The sequence below is a fragment of the Nerophis ophidion genome, linkage group LG24 (assembly GCF_033978795.1).
Source record: "Nerophis ophidion isolate RoL-2023_Sa linkage group LG24, RoL_Noph_v1.0, whole genome shotgun sequence".
In the NCBI taxonomy this organism is placed as follows: Eukaryota; Metazoa; Chordata; class Actinopteri; order Syngnathiformes; family Syngnathidae; genus Nerophis; species Nerophis ophidion.
The window spans coordinates 29,837,545-29,854,289 of record NC_084634.1 but is presented as its reverse complement, the minus strand read 5'-3'; the positions used below and the strand labels follow the sequence as shown (position 1 = coordinate 29,854,289).

Below are 16,745 nucleotides of genomic sequence, written 5' to 3'. Positions count from 1 at the left end.
AAGGGGACGGGGTCAAATGCAGAGGGTAATTTCACCACACCTAGTGTGTGTGTGACTATCAATGTTACTTAAACTGTTTTAACTTTAGATAATGTTTGAATTTTTACTCCCCGTTTTATGGGCGTTTTGATGAGCAGCATATATTTTGCATACGTTATGAAGACAGATGCAAAATTGCACGCATTATTCTGCTCACTTAACAGACACGTTTAGTTTGCGTGTGCTATCAAGTTTGCGCTTATTTTAGTACACGCAAACCAGGGGCATAGTGTTAAAATAGAGAATACAAACATTTACACATTGTGAAGTGAAGTGAATTATATTTATATAGCGCTTTTCTCTAATGACTCAAAGCGCTTTACATAGTGAAACCCAATATCTAAGTTACATTTAAACCAGTGTGGGTGGCACTGGGAGCAGGTGGGTAAAGTGTCTTGCCCAAGGACACAACGGCAGTGAGTAGGATGGCGGAAGCGGGAATCGAACATGAAACCCTCAAGTTACTGGCACGGCCACTCTACCAACCGAGCTATACCGCCCGTAAAGTCAAAAGCTTCAAAGTGGACATGCATGCTATTTATACTTTCGGCAGCCTTTTTGCAAAAATATCCATCCATCCATCACTCCATTTTCTACCACTTGTCCCTTTCGGGGTCGCTGGAACCTATCAAAGCTGCATTCCGGCGGAAGGCGGTGTACACCCTGGACAAATCGCCACTTTATCGCAGGGCCAACACAGATAGACAGACAACATTCACACACTAGGGCCAATTTAGTGTTGCCAATCAACCTATCCCCAGGTGCATGTCTTCGTCATTTCAGTCATGTAAACGACAATTGTCCTAAATTCCTAGGTAATTGTTCTCCCTTTGCATGAATAACTATACCAAGAAAGATAGGTTTTAATTTTTTTGTTGTTAAAATCACTACACAAAATCTTCTTAAATGATTTCCAGGTAGTTTTTTAGACATTTACCTTTGTAATTAATGCATGCTGAACTAACAGATAAAATAAGATTAACATTGCAGATGGTGTAGTTTGGCCTAAAATAGGAATTTGCAGCCTTTCTGGTTAGTTTTTTCTACACGAAGATGAGCAACCGCTTTTAAGATGCACACAACAGATGCACACCCTTCTTACAATTTGTGTGTGTGTGTGTGTGTGTGTGTGTGTGTGTGTGTGTGTGTGTGTGTGTGTGTGTGTGTGTGTGTGTGTGTGTGTGTGTGTGTGTGTGTTGACTGACAGCCCAGCCACCAGGGTCATGCCGGTGCAGGGAAAGGTTTGGGGGTCCACGATGTGACAGGTAACACACACTTAGGACAGACATACAATGTGACAGGTGAGCTGAACCTTTCAGCTGTTGTCTGCTCCAATCAGTGTTTGGAAAATTGCTCCAAAGTTTTTATCAACACTTGCAACGATTTACAAATATACTGTACTTAAAAGAGACTTAAATTAATCCGTAAACAATTGGGTTGCACAAAAAAATTGATTTACCCCCAAATGGCGATTTTTCATAATACCGCTTTTAAAATCATTAAAAATGTTCAAAAATCAATACAAAAAAATATTCTGTTTTTTTATTTTCATTTTCTATTCATAAACATAAATGTTAACACTTTAGTATGGGGAACATATTCTAAGTAACAAAGACTTAATTATTATTAGTTATTTGAACACTAGGGGAACATATTCTTAAGTACCCTAACCCTAATCATACCCTTAACCCTAACCCTAACCTTATTGAGGGAAGACTCTTAGTTAATGGCTGACTGGTTGTATAATATGGCCATGCAGAATAAGGCATTAAAAATTACTTAATAATGACTAATTAAGAGCCAATATGTTATTAATTGGCATGATAATTTTTTTATTTTATTTTAATTTTTATTTTTTTCTCCCATTCAGACATCGAAGCAAATTATCCCGTAAAACGGCAAGAGCCAAAATCTTTTTTTTTTCATCTTCTCACGCTATAATTTGGTTCAGAAAATGTTGACTGTAATTGCCAAAATGGTGCCAGTACTGAGACAGATTATTTTTACTTCCGTAAACACTGCAGTGCGTGCGACTCGCATTCACGTTAGAAAATCACAATTTTTCTTGTAATGTGAACGGCAACTAAAAAGATCAGATTTGACAAAAAAAATCTGTATTGGATATTTGATCCTGCAGCGTGAACATAGCTTAGTGTCCTCAAAAGATCATCCGTTTAAATTACTGTAGCTTTGCTCACACTGTTATCATAACAACTTGTTTTACGGCTTATTATAGCATTTTCCCTTATTTATTCTTATCACCTCAAATATTTTTTTCTTTAAACTTCCTACCTAGCAATTAAGCCCCTGTCAACTGTATTTTATTGGGGAAATATAGTTGTTAATTATGTGTAACGTTTCCTCTGCACATGCATGCACTTTTTACCTGCGGAGCAAAGTCAGCACTTTGTTCTAAACTACGAGTCCACTGACAGTTAATACTTTGAGTGCACGCGACTGTCAGGAGACTTGACCCCTCCCGACCTACTGGCTATGGAATGGCCCTTTTTTTAATACTCATCACTGCCGTCTTTTTTGTTATTAAATCCATTTGTCTTTTCAGGTGTGCTGTTGGTTATATAGGCTACCCAGACTGTCAGCGCTGTAACTGCAGCCTGGAGGGAAGCAGCAACGCTGACCCGTGTACCTCCCCCTGCGTGTGCAAGGTCAGATACGCACGTACAGTACAGTAATAACTGTCAAGAACAAACCCGTGTCCATTATAGCCTGTCATTGTTCTATGAAACACAATAACACTGACGCGTATAACAGTTAAGACCTGAAACAGGAATGATTTTAGTGTTTCTACTGGTGTTTTTACGAGAGATAGAATTCTACTTAATTTACTGTGGAGTTCAATGTGATGAATGTTCTAAACTCCTTTTTCAATGGTATAATACTGCCGTACTGCTATTTCTACTGATTGTAGCTATTCAGCGCGCGCAATTTAGTCTTAATTTTTTCAAGATGCAATTATTCAATTGACCAAATTTTTAGCAGTCAATGACTATGGATGTTAATTTGTGGCTTTAGTCTCTACATCAAATTATGCTGGCCATTTCATTGAATTAAAATTTGTGAGCAAAATGTGTGTTTAAAAATGCAGTGTTAAAAACATTCAGCGTATAAAACAAATTCAGTTCAGAAAAATTTGTTGCCTCAAATCTCAAGGCTCATTTCTGGTAAATCAGGACTGAAGCAATCCATCCTTTCCCATAAACAGCCAATGAGATGTCAAGCTTGAAGTCTGAACATTTCTGCACTGAAGTTTTATAAACCGAAATGTTTTTTTATACCGAATTATTTATTTATTAGACTTTTAACAAACAGCATTTTTAAACACTCTAATTTTCCTATGTATTTTTATTTAAATTGTCTGCATATTTCGATGTAAAATAAATTCAGTTACATATTTTCAGTGTCAAAAAAAGCTTTTGCATTCGTCCTTTAAATGACCGTGATGATTGATTATGATGTGACGAGTTTTTCTTGCTATTTTATAACTTCCCCTTTGTTGTTTTTGATACCACAGATTTGTTTACAATAGGTAAGCCTTTTTTCCAGAATATTATTTAAAGAACATTGCCTTGAAATGTACACATTGACACTATGAACATATATAAAAACAAAAACAATACAAATCACCTTTATCTTTTGTGTGGTAAACCAAACAAATAAAGGTCAAGATATGCTATGTGTTTACGTTTAGGCTATAATTCAGTTAATTATGAGTGACAAAGTACATTATTATTATTTGCACATTTCTTAGGTCGATTTTTGTGAAAAAGATACGTGCATGAAACGTTAGAGGAGGGCGGATCGATCCATAAACTGGCGGTGTCAATACCAAAGGTATCCATATATAATCGATACTAGAGAGGTTATTCCTCAAAATAATGTTGTTTTTTGTTAATGTCTAGAAAACTCAGGGAATAATTCCTTAGAGATAGGACTAGTACTGTAGGTAATAATTTTTTATTTAGTTTATTTATTGTGTATTTATTACTTTATTTTGATCAAACAATTGTGTACTAGCGCTCACCAAAAATAAATTGCAATTTTTACATTTATGTGATCGGTATCGTCCAATCTTAAACATTAAATATCTGAATCGGGACACCTTTTATACGCTTCTGGTGTTCTAAAGTCGGCAATGTTGAACTTAATTTTCTAATGTTTTGTAGGCCAACTCACACTTTATTTACGAGAATTGATTTTTATACTGTTTTCAATTGATGAACATTTTGTGCTAAAATAATTTCCTTTTTTTTTTTTTTTGTCCGAATAACAAATATAACATAAATAATACATATATGTCTATGAATGTTCTCATGCATTCAGGTCATTGTCATTTCAGGGCATTCAATCGATCGCAATTGGACTGTCTGGTTTGTCTTAGAAGACATTTCGCCTCTCATCCGAGTAGGTTCATCAGTTTGTAATCATAGACTTAGTTTGGTCAGATTGAGTTTAGCGGCTGGTGCCAAAATCCCAAATATTTATACTCTTAAACCAGGAGGGTGTGCCTGGGCAAGGATGGAAAACAGAAAAACAACTGTTTTGATGTAAACAAGCAGTCCTACTGTCAAAGCCAATGACAGTCGTTGAATTGTCTGGGTTTTGGCACCAGCCGCCAGACTAGATATATGAGCACAAACTAATGAAGCCTACTCAGATGAGTGACGAAAAAAACAATAACACACCTTTTCAGTCTTTGCTTTAAAAAAAAAACAACATATATATATATATATATATATATGTATATATATATATGTATATATATATATATATATATATATATATATATATATATATATATATATATATATATATGTATATATGTGCGTAGGAAAAAAGTAGCGGCTTATAGTCAGGAATTTACGGCATATTACCTGTGGGGGTGTGGCTACAGGATAGAGTTGCCACTAGGGAAACAAGTTCTTTCTAGGCATGTTTTAGAATTTTACATGACATTTTTAATCAGCCAAAAGAGGTTGGTACTGTAGATGAGAATAAGTCTGAAGGTAAAATATAGTGTAAAAATGGACCCAGTTGAAGGAAATGTAGTCTTGTTTTTTTTAGATTTTCTTTAGGGGTTTTTGTGGCAGCACTTTCTTTTCTCCTTTTGTCTCAATTTTCCTCTTTTTTTGTCAAGGGGCACTCACATCCCTGATCGCAAGTGCCACAAAGAGCTTTACGAACATCCCTTGATTCAAACCAAGAAAACACTCCAAAAGCCCGAGCTGTAAAAAACAATCTCGGCGTCATTGGTGGACAAAATAGAAGGGATTTTAGCGGTGTTAATGAAATCGAAAGAAGGCTGTTTTAGTAACATTCTTAGAGTCGGGTCAAAAAATAATTATGAGGTCTTTCACTGCGTCGCTTGCTACAATTGTATTATTGTCAAATTTGAAGGTGTATCCATTAACAAGAGCCTGTGTCAACAATCTACCAAAAGTGTTCGTAAGGTTTCTACGAATTATCGCTCTATCATTCTTTTTTTCCCTTCCAGGAGAATGTGGAGGGGGTGAACTGTGACCGCTGCAAAGCGGGCTTCTACAATCTCCAACGCCACAATCCTCGCGGCTGTGAGCAATGTTCCTGCATGGGCGTCGCAAGCCAGTGCTCTGCCTCCACGTGGGTTTATCAGAATGTAAGAAATGGCGCACAAACTGTGATTAGGATTATGTGCCTTTCACAAATAAACATTGTTCCACACAGAGTGGGGGCGGGTGGATCCAGTGTGGGGTATTTAGCTTCAGTTCAGTCTTTGTGGGACGCAAGTGTAGACAGCTGGTGATTTAGATAAGTGAGGTTGTTATTGCAGTGGAAAGGGAGATGGAGATTGGGATGAAGAAGCCGTTGTAGCTCACAACATGGTTGCAGGGTCACAGTTTAACAGGTTAAGGATATGAATCATTTGCTGGGTGGTTGACATGCACTGTTACTTAATCTGCAAGTGAAGAATAAACACGCATTGGATGTGGACGAGGAAGAAGGAAGGGAAGGAGAAAATAAGACATGGTCGGAGACGAGAGGTTGATGGAGGAAAAGTGTTTTTCATTGACGGGCAGGAGGGAGGAGATGCTGACAGGATGACAGCTTGATTTAGACGCTGATAGCATACATTGTGTGAGTGTGGGTGTTCAAAAAGGGGAAGCCAAGGTCAGGTTAATTGCAATGACAGATGTGTCTGTTTGCGGTGCCACACACACACACAGAGACATGTGACAGATGACAGCATCCTTCAACATCTTTTCAGTTAAATTCAGAACTTCAGGCATGTGATATGTCGGCAGAAAGCCGCGTTTTTAAACATTAATTTATTCAAAATATGCACCTGGGGATAGGTGATTGGCAACACTAAATTGGCCCTAGTGTGTGAATGTGAGTGTGAATGTTGTCTGTCTATCTGTGTTGGCCTGCGATGAGGTGGCGACTTGTCCAGGGTGTACCCCGCCTTCCGCCCGATTGTAGCTGAGATAGGCGCCAGCGCCCCCCGCGACCCCAAAAGGGAATAAGCGGTAGAAGATGGATGGATGGATTTATTCAAATATAACTTTCGCTTTTAAACAAAAAAAAATATTGTGGCGTGTAAGGATGGGAGTCAAAGGACGAGTATCAAAAGATGGAGCTAACTTAGATTACTGCCCGATTGCTGATAAGAAAACAAGCATCTGTGGCTTCTCAGTGCAACACACAACACCGGAAATGCGTCCCGTGAAAACCTGTCCAACCAGAATTCGAAACAATAACAAAAGTTCGTTGATTAATTATGTAAACTCATTACAATATCAACAAAATAGGACCTAAACATTTGTTAAACGCTTGCCTCAGCCACAGGTGCTCGCTGTCTAAACGCTGCCCTGAATTGCAGGACAGGGAGACGACAGGGCGCCGAAACAAGTTTGCATAGTAAGCATCATCTATCTAGCTTACTCGCCTGCATTTGCTCTCCCGGCCACAACTTTGACGGCGTTTTACTTTGCCGTTGCTATTATTTAGATAAGGGTGTCAAACTCATTTTAGCTCAGGGGCCGCATGGAGGAAAATCCATTCCCAAGTGGGCTGGAATGTATAAATCATGGCATGATAACTTCAAAATAAAGACAACTCCAGGTTGTTTACTTTGTTTTACTTTGGCCCAAAATAGACAAGCACATTGTGAAAACGTACAAATCACAAATAATCCTCTGGAAAAACACTTCAAATTGTCGAAAATTCTGAGGAAATTGGTGCAGTTTCAAAAACACAATGAGATTAGACTTGGTCTCAGTTTATCTACAAAACCCGGATTAAACATTAAATCGCAGTCTTTTCTGGGATTGAACAAAAAACACAACATGTAAACTCTTCGAGGTATCAAACACCTCCTTTGTCATGTCCACGTATCAATCCAGAGTAAACCCACAAACCGTGAGAATCGGAGGTAAAACTATTCATTAGGGTTAAGTTTTCTCACCATGTTTTTCCTATACCTTAGTTGGCGCCTGTCGTGGCGGTAATCCTAGAACCCGTTGGTAGAACACTTTATTTCACCGGTTCGGTCCATGTGCACCTCTAATGGCTCTGATATTCCTAAGCGTTTTGGGTGTATAGAAAAGAGTTTTATCTATTTATTATTATTATTAAATGGAAAAAGGACGACAACAAGGCATCTTGCAATGGTAAAAGTGATTTTCAGGACAAAAAATAATTTCAAGGTAAAGTTGATTATCAAGATACTACCGTCTATTCTTAAAACCCCACACAAAGACATTATTGGGGAGTAAGGGTGCCAAATAACGATGTTCAAGCGGAAGACACAAACCTCTTGCTGGTCCTAACAGAATTGCTATTGTGACATCCAGTGGACACATTCAGAACAGCAGTTTCTTTCATTAAAAAAAAAAAAAAATGCAACTCATTTTAATACTTGGCAAATTCATCAGGCGGGCCGGATAAAACCTATTGGCGGGCCTTATCCGGCCCACAGGCCGTTATGTTTGACACCCCTGGATTAGCTGATTACAATCCCATCACTGTTATTTCTGAACCAGTTGTTGTTCTAGAGCATTTATTAGTAGCCCAGTGAGAAAATATATTTTTGACACGACTGATGTAAACAGAGATCACAACACAGGAAATATATTACCTTAGGGGGTGTGGCTACAGGATAGAGTTGCCAATGTCCTTCAACCATCACGTCCGTTGTGTCCTTGGGCAAAACACTTCACCCTTGCTCCTGATGGGTCCTGGTGAGCGCCTTGCATGGCAGCTCCCACCATCAGTGTGTGAATGTGTGTGTGAATGGGTGAATGTGGAAATACTGTCAAAGCGCTTTGGGCTCCCTAAAAAAGGGTAGAAAAGCGCTATACAAGTACATCTTTGCATGCATGTTATAGAATTTTACATTATGTTTTCAATGATAATAATGTTTCTAAATTATGCACTAAAAAAGCCAAACTTTTCTGTGGTAAATTAAATTAGATGAGAATAAATCTAAAGTTAAAAAGGAAGTGTGGAAATGCACCCAGTTGCAGAAATGTAGTCTTGATTTTCCAAAGTTCCATTTGAGGCTTGCGTGGCAGCACTTTGTGCCAATAAAAATGTTCCTCTTTTCTTTTTTTGTCATTTTATTCTAATTTTTTTGCCTACATCCCAAAAATCAAGTGTTTTATGGTTTTTTCTTATTGTTTTAGCTGAGGCTGTCAAAGTTAATGCTAACGCATGCAATTAATCACTAAAAATCGCCACATGACTCATGTATAACAGAGCATGTAAAATCTTATTTGGAGAGCCCCCACCTCATTACAGTGCTTCACAATTATTTTCTGCTATGCCCCTCAAAGAAGAAGAAAACATTTTTGCGCCCTTCCCACCCCACGTTCCGCCATTATACTTCACTCACACACTTTCAACTTTCCATGCAATTAAAGCAAGAAGGCGGTACTCAAAACTACAGTGAGGTTACGCTTTTCAAAATGTGCTAGCTCGATGCTTGTTTACATTGGATTTGCCATACACGTTCTACTGTGTAAGGTGTATGTTACAATCAAACAGCTGGTGTGTACTAAAAAGTAAAATACTTACAGTATAAACACTTTGTAGGACTCAACAAAAAAATACTGGTACATTCAACTTAATGGCAAAGACTACTTCCCGGCTAAGATAACACAGCGTAGCAACTTGGAATTGCAACTGCATGCAAAGTCTTCTATTTAATGCAGTACAGTACAGTACTTGCAAATGAAACCCATTAACTATACAAGATGACAACCGGACAGCACAGCTCAGTGTTAAATGTAAAATAAATACATAAAATGTAGTTTATTTTTTAACAAATAACTATTATTAACACATTCATGTGCACACATAATATACCAAAACTTGGTATCGTTGCGTACTGGTATACATTTCCAGGTAGGAATTGGTACTGCATTGATTGAAATGTGAAAGGTAACCATCTGCACATGTTTTGGACCAAAATAAATGAATGGGAAAGAAATTGTTACATAAATTATGATTTTTCTTTTTTGATTTGCAATTGGGTGACAAGACCAGCACTGACGCAGCTTGCCATGGTGAAAGATTTTGAGGTATTTTGCCAATAGATTTGTTTCAGTGACAGAGCAGGAAGGGGGTAGTGCCACTTTAGTTATTGATTAACTCGATACCTTAACAAACATCTTGTATTCAAATTAACTATGTATCTGTTTCAAATAATCTTGCACAGGAGAGCATTCTGACTGGCTGGCACCTGAGTGGGGATTCAGGACGGGGGGCGTGGCCTAACCACATTCAGACGCCTCTCCATCTACGTGTCCAGCATGCAGATGTCGTAGACATCCTTGGCTCTGCCTACTACTGGAGCGCACCTGAAGTATACCTGGGAAACAAGGTGAGACCAAGACTTACACTGCATAATCACGGCAGAATCTCTCGAGGAACTCTCTTGTTTACACTCGAAAGACTCAAACTGCAGACATTATAAAGCTTTTCTTACACATTGAAAAAAAGCCTCTTACTAAAAAATGAGTTACTTATTGAAAAACAACCCAAAATTGGTGCATCATTTTGAAAACCCAGAAATTGAGTTAAAATAATAACTTCATAATCAGTGTTGGGTTAGTTACTGGAAACCAGTAACTAGTTACAGTTACTAATTACCTTATTTCAAAAGTAACTCAGTTACTTACATTACATACGCTATTTAGGGGCGGTATAGCTCGGTTGGTAGAGTGGCCGTGCCAGCAATTTGAGGGTTGCAGGTTTGATTCCCGCTTCCGCCATCCTAGTCGCTGCTGTTGTGTCCTTGGGCAAGACACTTTACCCACGTGCTCCCAGTGCCACCCACACTGGTTTAAATGTAACTTAGATATTGGGTGTCACTATGTAAAGCGCTTTGAGTCATTAGAGAAAAGCGCTATATAAATATAATTCACTTCACTTCACAATGTGTAAATGTTTTTTTTGAGGCTCCCATTAATGCCCTTTTAGCTTTCATTTTAGTACTGTTATTGCACTGGAGAATAATACAATCAGTTGATCAACTTGGCATGCATTTGCATCACTGAACTCTGCTAAGCAATGTGGTCAACATACAACACACAAAGACAAAGATATGTTTCAAAAGGCCAATTTATTTCAGGCCAGAACAAATTGAAAATTTTTTTCTCAAGGAATTCCAAAATAAAATCATGTCTTCAGGAGGTCAACACTGTACTGAAGCCCAGAACACTCCACGCATTTCTCCAGTTTTAGTTTAGAGATAAGGAAAGATTGGCCTGGCCCACTAGGATCCTTCTTTATGTTTGTGAACTTTATAGTCTATACACTTTGCGATATGATAATCAAACTCTCTAGAAGTCTAGAATGTAAGAGCAACAGTATACAGAAGAATTGACAGTGTGTGTACCTTCAGTATTGAATGAGGAGTTGAGGCAGAGTTTGGAGTGTTTTCTTTAGCTCACTTTCCATTTTTAAGTACTCACTGTCCAGGTGCCATTTGCCATTTGACACCTGGTATCATGCTAATTAGCTGCCTGAAAGCGGGTGACTCCACTGTAGAAATAACCTGCATGTCTTCTAGCACATACCATGCAATGGCTCTATCAATATTATCCTGGCTATCAGTCCCTTCGTTAAAATCCATCCGCTGTTGCTTAGGTGGTGGTGGAGATGGAAGTGAAGTGTGTCTCTCTTTACTAACTTCGTCGATGCATGTTGCTTTTGTAGCTGTTTTAGCAGATTTGAATTGCTGTTTTGGGCAGTTGATATGGTCTTTGATCCAAGACACAACTTACATTTAACTAAAATGTTCTTTTCTTTGTGCTCGACAAAAGAAAGGTAGCGAGTATATCTCCATGTTAAGAAACTTGACTTTGGCTCCGTAATTTTGTCTTGAACACAGACACGCCCCCCCCCCCCCCCCCCACACACACACACACACCGCACGCTTCTTCTCCCCCTTGTGACACAGGAAGATGCAGAAGGACGACACTGCAGCTCTCCAATAAAACAAACTCGGATCTTCTCTGTTTCTAGCCGATTCTACATAAAAATTACGTAAAATAATGCAGTAACACATCCTGTAATAACGGTAACTGAGTTACTGAATATGAAAAATAACGCATTAGACTTCTAGTTACCGCCGAAAATAACGGCACTTACAGTAATGAGTTACTTTGTAAACATGTTAGTCCCATCACTGCTCATAATCCAAAAATCGTTTTGCTTTTTATACAATAACTCTAACATTTAACTCAACACTAGCAACCCATAAATTGGGTTACCAAAAAAAAAAAAAAACATTTTTTTAGTGTGCACGTTCAGGCACTATTTTACATAAGATTAATAACATTATTAGAACTTGTAGTCCATCCATCAATTCATTTTTTCGGCTTGTAAGTCCAGAAATGAATGACCATATTTTTCGCGCTATAAATTGCAGTTTTTTTCCTAGTTTGGCCGGGGGTGCGACTTATACTCAGGAGCGACTTATGTGTAAAATTATTAACACATTACCGTAAAATATATCTAAAATATGATTTAGAAGCGAAGGGAAGAGTGGATCGTGAGATCGACAGGCGGATCGGTGCGGCGTCTTCAGTAATGCGGACGTTGTACCGATCCGTTGTGGTGAAGAAGGAGCTGAGCCGGAAGGCAAAGCTCTCAATTTACCGGTCGATCTACGTTCCCATCCTCACCTATGGTCATGAGCTTTGGGTCATGACCGAAAGGATAAGATCACGGGTACAAGCGGCCGAAATGAGTTTCCTCCGCCGTGTGGCGGGGCTCTCCCTTAGAGATAGGGTGAGAAGCTCTGCCATCCGGGAGGAACTCAAAGTAAAGCCGCTGCTCCTTCACATCGAGAGGAGCCAAATGAGGTGGTTCGGGCATCTGGTCAGGATGCCACCCGAACGCCTCCCTAGGGAGGTGTTTAGGGCACGTCCAACCGGTAGGAGGCCACGGGGAAGACCCAGGACACGTTGGGAAGTCTATGTCTCCCGGCTGGCCTGGGAACGCCTCGGGATCCCCCGGGAAGAACTAGACGAAGTGGCTGGGGAGAGGGAAGTCTGGGTTTCCCTGCTTAGGCTGTTGCCCCCGCGACCCGACCTCGGATAAGCGGAAGATGATGGATGGATGGATGGATTTAGAAGCGACACCGAGGAAGAAGATTTCATCGGATTTAGTGATTGTGAGTGACAGATTGTTTGGTAAACGTATAGCATGTTATATATGTTATAGTTATCTGAATGACTCTTACCATAATATGTTACGTTAACATACCAGGCACCTTCTCCGTTGGTTATTTATGCGTCATATAACGTACACTTATTCAGCCTGTTGTTCACTATTCTTAATTTATTTTAAATTGCCTTTCAAATGTCTATTCTTGGTGTTGGGTTTTATCAAATAAATTTCCCCCAAAAATGCGACTTATACTCCAGTGTGACTTATATATGTTTTTTTTCCCTTCTTTATGCATTTTCGTCGGGTGCGACGTATACTCCGGAGAGACTTATACTCTGAAAAATACGGTAGTAGTCAGGTAAGACTGGCTACTGGCAGATCTATGACGCACTTGAGCCTTAGCTGTACTAGCTGTACTGACACAATGTTGCTTTTTTATAACGGTGCCATCTGCTGGATTAAAACAGTCAGTATATTTGACCCGCAAATGAAATTAATAGTAAACAAATACCACAGTTTTTGTCATTGTGACAAATAGATTTGTGGAAAGGACTATGAAACGTGCAATTCTAGTCAATGACCCAATTAGTAAACAGCAAACTAACACTTTAAAGTATTTGTCGCAATCGGGAAAGAAGTGCCCTAGTCAGGGAGGTCACCAAGAACCTGATGGCTACAGCATTCCTCTGTGGAGAGAGAATAACCTTGCAGAAAGACAACCATCTCTGCAGAATCCACCAATCAGGCCTATATGTTAGAGTGGCCAATTGGAAGAAGTTTGGCATAATGCACATGGAAGACCTTCAGACCGTGAGAAACAAAGTCCTCTGGTTTGATGAGACAATGTCATGTTTGGAGAAAACCGGGCATGGCTCATCACCAGGCCAATACAACCACTTCAGAGAAGCATGGTGGTGGCAGCATCATGCTGTGGGGATGGTTTTCAGTGACAGGAACTGGGAGACTATAGTCAGGATAGAGGGATATATGAATGCAGCAATGTACAGAAACATCCTGGATGAATACCAACGCTTTCCATCCAAACTGATGGGGCTTGAGAGCTGCTGCCAAGAGGAATGGGCAAAACTGCCCAAATATTGGTGTGCATCGCTTGTGGCATTGTATTGAAAAATACTTGAGGCTGTGATTGCTGCCAAAGGTGCATCAACAAAGTATTGAGCAAAGGCTGTGAATACTTATGTACAGGGGTGTTTAAAAAAAAAAAAAAAAACGATTTTCAGATTAATTGCGATTCTAATTTCTAACAATTGTAATCGATTTTTTAAAAAATTATACACATATATATATATATATTTTTTTTTTTTCCCAATTTGTCCTGTTCAGCTACTGGGGGAAATCATACTGTTGATGTAGATGCCCATATTTGCTGTACAGATTTACTTTAGAAAAGAAAAGTGTCGAATACTTTTCTTGTTGCCTTATTTGTATTTGACTGTATTCAATGTTTGGGTAGCATTTTAATAAACAAAGCCAGTTTTCTTTTAAGTAATATGACCATTGATCAGAGCTGTTGTGTATGTTATTGTGGAATGTCGTTAATCAGAACCGGCAGCCAATGTTATTATTAAGTATAGATTTTGAATCAAGAATAGTTTTTTCTGAATCGAATCGTTTGACCCAAGAATCGAAACGAATCATGTGGTGCCCAAATATTTACAGCCCTACATGTGATTTAAATTATTATTTTTTGTCTTCATTAATTAGCAAAAAAAAAAATGTAAAAATACTTTTTCTCATTTTTATAGGGTATTTTTGTGTGTAGAAATATGTGGACAAAATTTAATTTGTTCCATTTTGGAATAAGGCTGTACCATAATATGGAAAAATTAAAGTGCTGTGAATACCTACCGGATGCACTGTACTAACTGTACTTTCCTCACAATTCAGATATAAATTCTCTAAACATAACCTTTTTTTATATGTGGTTAGGTGACTGCTATTTTTTCCAAAGCCCTCTGTCACAAATGTGTGTGATGATTAGTTCCCCATAAGCGACGTTCTTAATTGATGTTATTCCATTGCAACATGTTGGCAAATGTGCAGCACCTGACCGAGGGCTGCATCATTAAGACAGCCGTGCGCAGACAAATGTCTTTGTGATCTGAGAATGAGTACTCTCAAAACGACCCCGCCTGGTGATAACACATCCCGCTGCGACGCTGTCTCCCCCTCCTAGCGCTTCTTCCGTGCTTCCTGCTTCTCCTAATATCTATTTGAACGTGCGCCACATTCCCTTTTGTCGTGGCCGCGATGATTAGTCTTTAACACTCGGGCTGGCAAATAGCTGGAGTCCATGCTTACCAAGTGGGGCTCTTGCACTTTCCTCCACAGCAGACTGGCTGTGATGTGCCATGGCTGGGAGGAAGAGACTTCTGCTGCTGCATTTCATTACCTCACCGCTCGCAGGCCCGACTCGTCGTTTCATTTATTTGTCTGAACTTCTACCCTTTTATCCCTCCAACCATCCCTCCATCCTTGTTTCTTTCTGCGCGCCTCCTCCTCTAACTCAGACTTGTCTCTTCAGGACTCCTGTTTCTAAATCACCCTTTTCCATCTCCCTTCTACTCTTCTCCCTCTCTGTCTGTTTAGTTGGCTGTTGAACTCCACCATCAACTTTGAAAGCCGCAAAGGCCTTTTTGAATTGGCTTAGTTTATTATTATTCTCCCACTTTGATCACATTTTTGAGGCTCTGAACTAGAGCTGGGCGATATGGCCTTTTTTTAATATCTCTATATTTTTAGGCCATATCGCGATACACGATATCCATCCATCCATCCATTTTCTACCGCTTATTCCCTTTTGGGGTCGCGGGGGGCGCTGGGGCCGATCTCAGCTACAATCGGGCGGAAGGCGGGGTACACCCTGGACAAGTCGCCACATCATCACAGGGCCAACACAGATAGACAGACCACATTCACACTCACATTCACACACTAGGGCCAATTTAGTGTTGCCAATCAACTTATCCCCAGGTGCATGTCTTTGGAAGTGGGAGGAAGCCGGAGTACCCGGAGGGAACCCACGCATTCACGAGGAGAACATGCAAACTCCACACAGAAAGATCCCGAGCCTGGATTTGAACCCAGGATTGCAGGACCTTCGTATTGTGAGGCAGACACACTAACCCCTCTGCCACCGTGAAGCCCGATACACGATATATATCTCGATATTTTGCCTTAGCCTTGAATGAACACTTGATGCATATAATCACAGCAATATGATGATTCTATGTGTCTACATTAAAAAATTCTTGTTCATACTGCATTAATATATACTAATTTTAAACATTCATGCAGAGAAAGAAATCACAAGTCAATTGACCAAAACTGTATTTATTAAACAGTTATTAAGCAGTGGCACAAACTTTGTCATTTCCAAAACAGAAAATGTTCCAGTTCCATTCACACATTTAAAAAACACTTTAAGACCAATGTCTTGAAAAAATATATCACTCTTGAATTAACATTGTAGTTAATACTATGATTAATGTTAATTAAAAATTAAACATGAGATATAAATAATAATAGAAGTACAATTGTTTGTATATATTGTATATATAATTAGTGCAAAGGTCTATATGTACACAAGGATATTTCACATGCCTGTACTGTGTATAAAATTGAACTACGTTCATGTTGTTTATAATGTTGTTTATAATAAGTTGTGCAAAGGACTTTTTATAACTTTCGGAAGTTTATTTTGTACTTGAAATTGTTTATAAGGTTAGGCGCAATTTTTATTTTCAATCTATGAATGTACAACTGTTTTTTTTTGCTTTGTTGACCATTGACCGAAGAACAATAAACTTGAAAGTGCAAGATTGTCAGAGACATTTTAAAACAAGCTATTAGTGCACTTTTTTGCATAATGTCACTAAGACGACATATCAAAGCAACACTAAATTAAAGTGCACTTTTTGTACAGAACGCCACTACAATTGTTTAAAACAAATAAAGTGCACTTTTGTGTGTGATGTCACACAAGATATTTCAGTAAGTGTCAAATAAAA

At 39.0% G+C, this 16,745-nt stretch overlaps 1 protein-coding gene across 6 annotated transcripts in view; it reads left to right on the top strand.

Annotated features, from left to right (window-relative positions):
* The window catches only part of lama2 (laminin, alpha 2), a 522,186-nt gene that overhangs the window by 193,749 nt on the left and 311,692 nt on the right, over positions 1–16,745 (top strand). For all 6 annotated transcript variants that reach the window (XM_061886159.1, XM_061886158.1, XM_061886155.1 and 3 more), the window contains exons 11-14: positions 1,247–1,304; positions 2,603–2,705; positions 5,552–5,692; positions 9,755–9,919. In XM_061886159.1, coding sequence (XP_061742143.1) covers positions 1,247–1,304; positions 2,603–2,705; positions 5,552–5,692; positions 9,755–9,919 — 467 coding nt within the window. The remainder of the gene's footprint in view (positions 1–1,246; positions 1,305–2,602; positions 2,706–5,551; positions 5,693–9,754; positions 9,920–16,745) is intronic.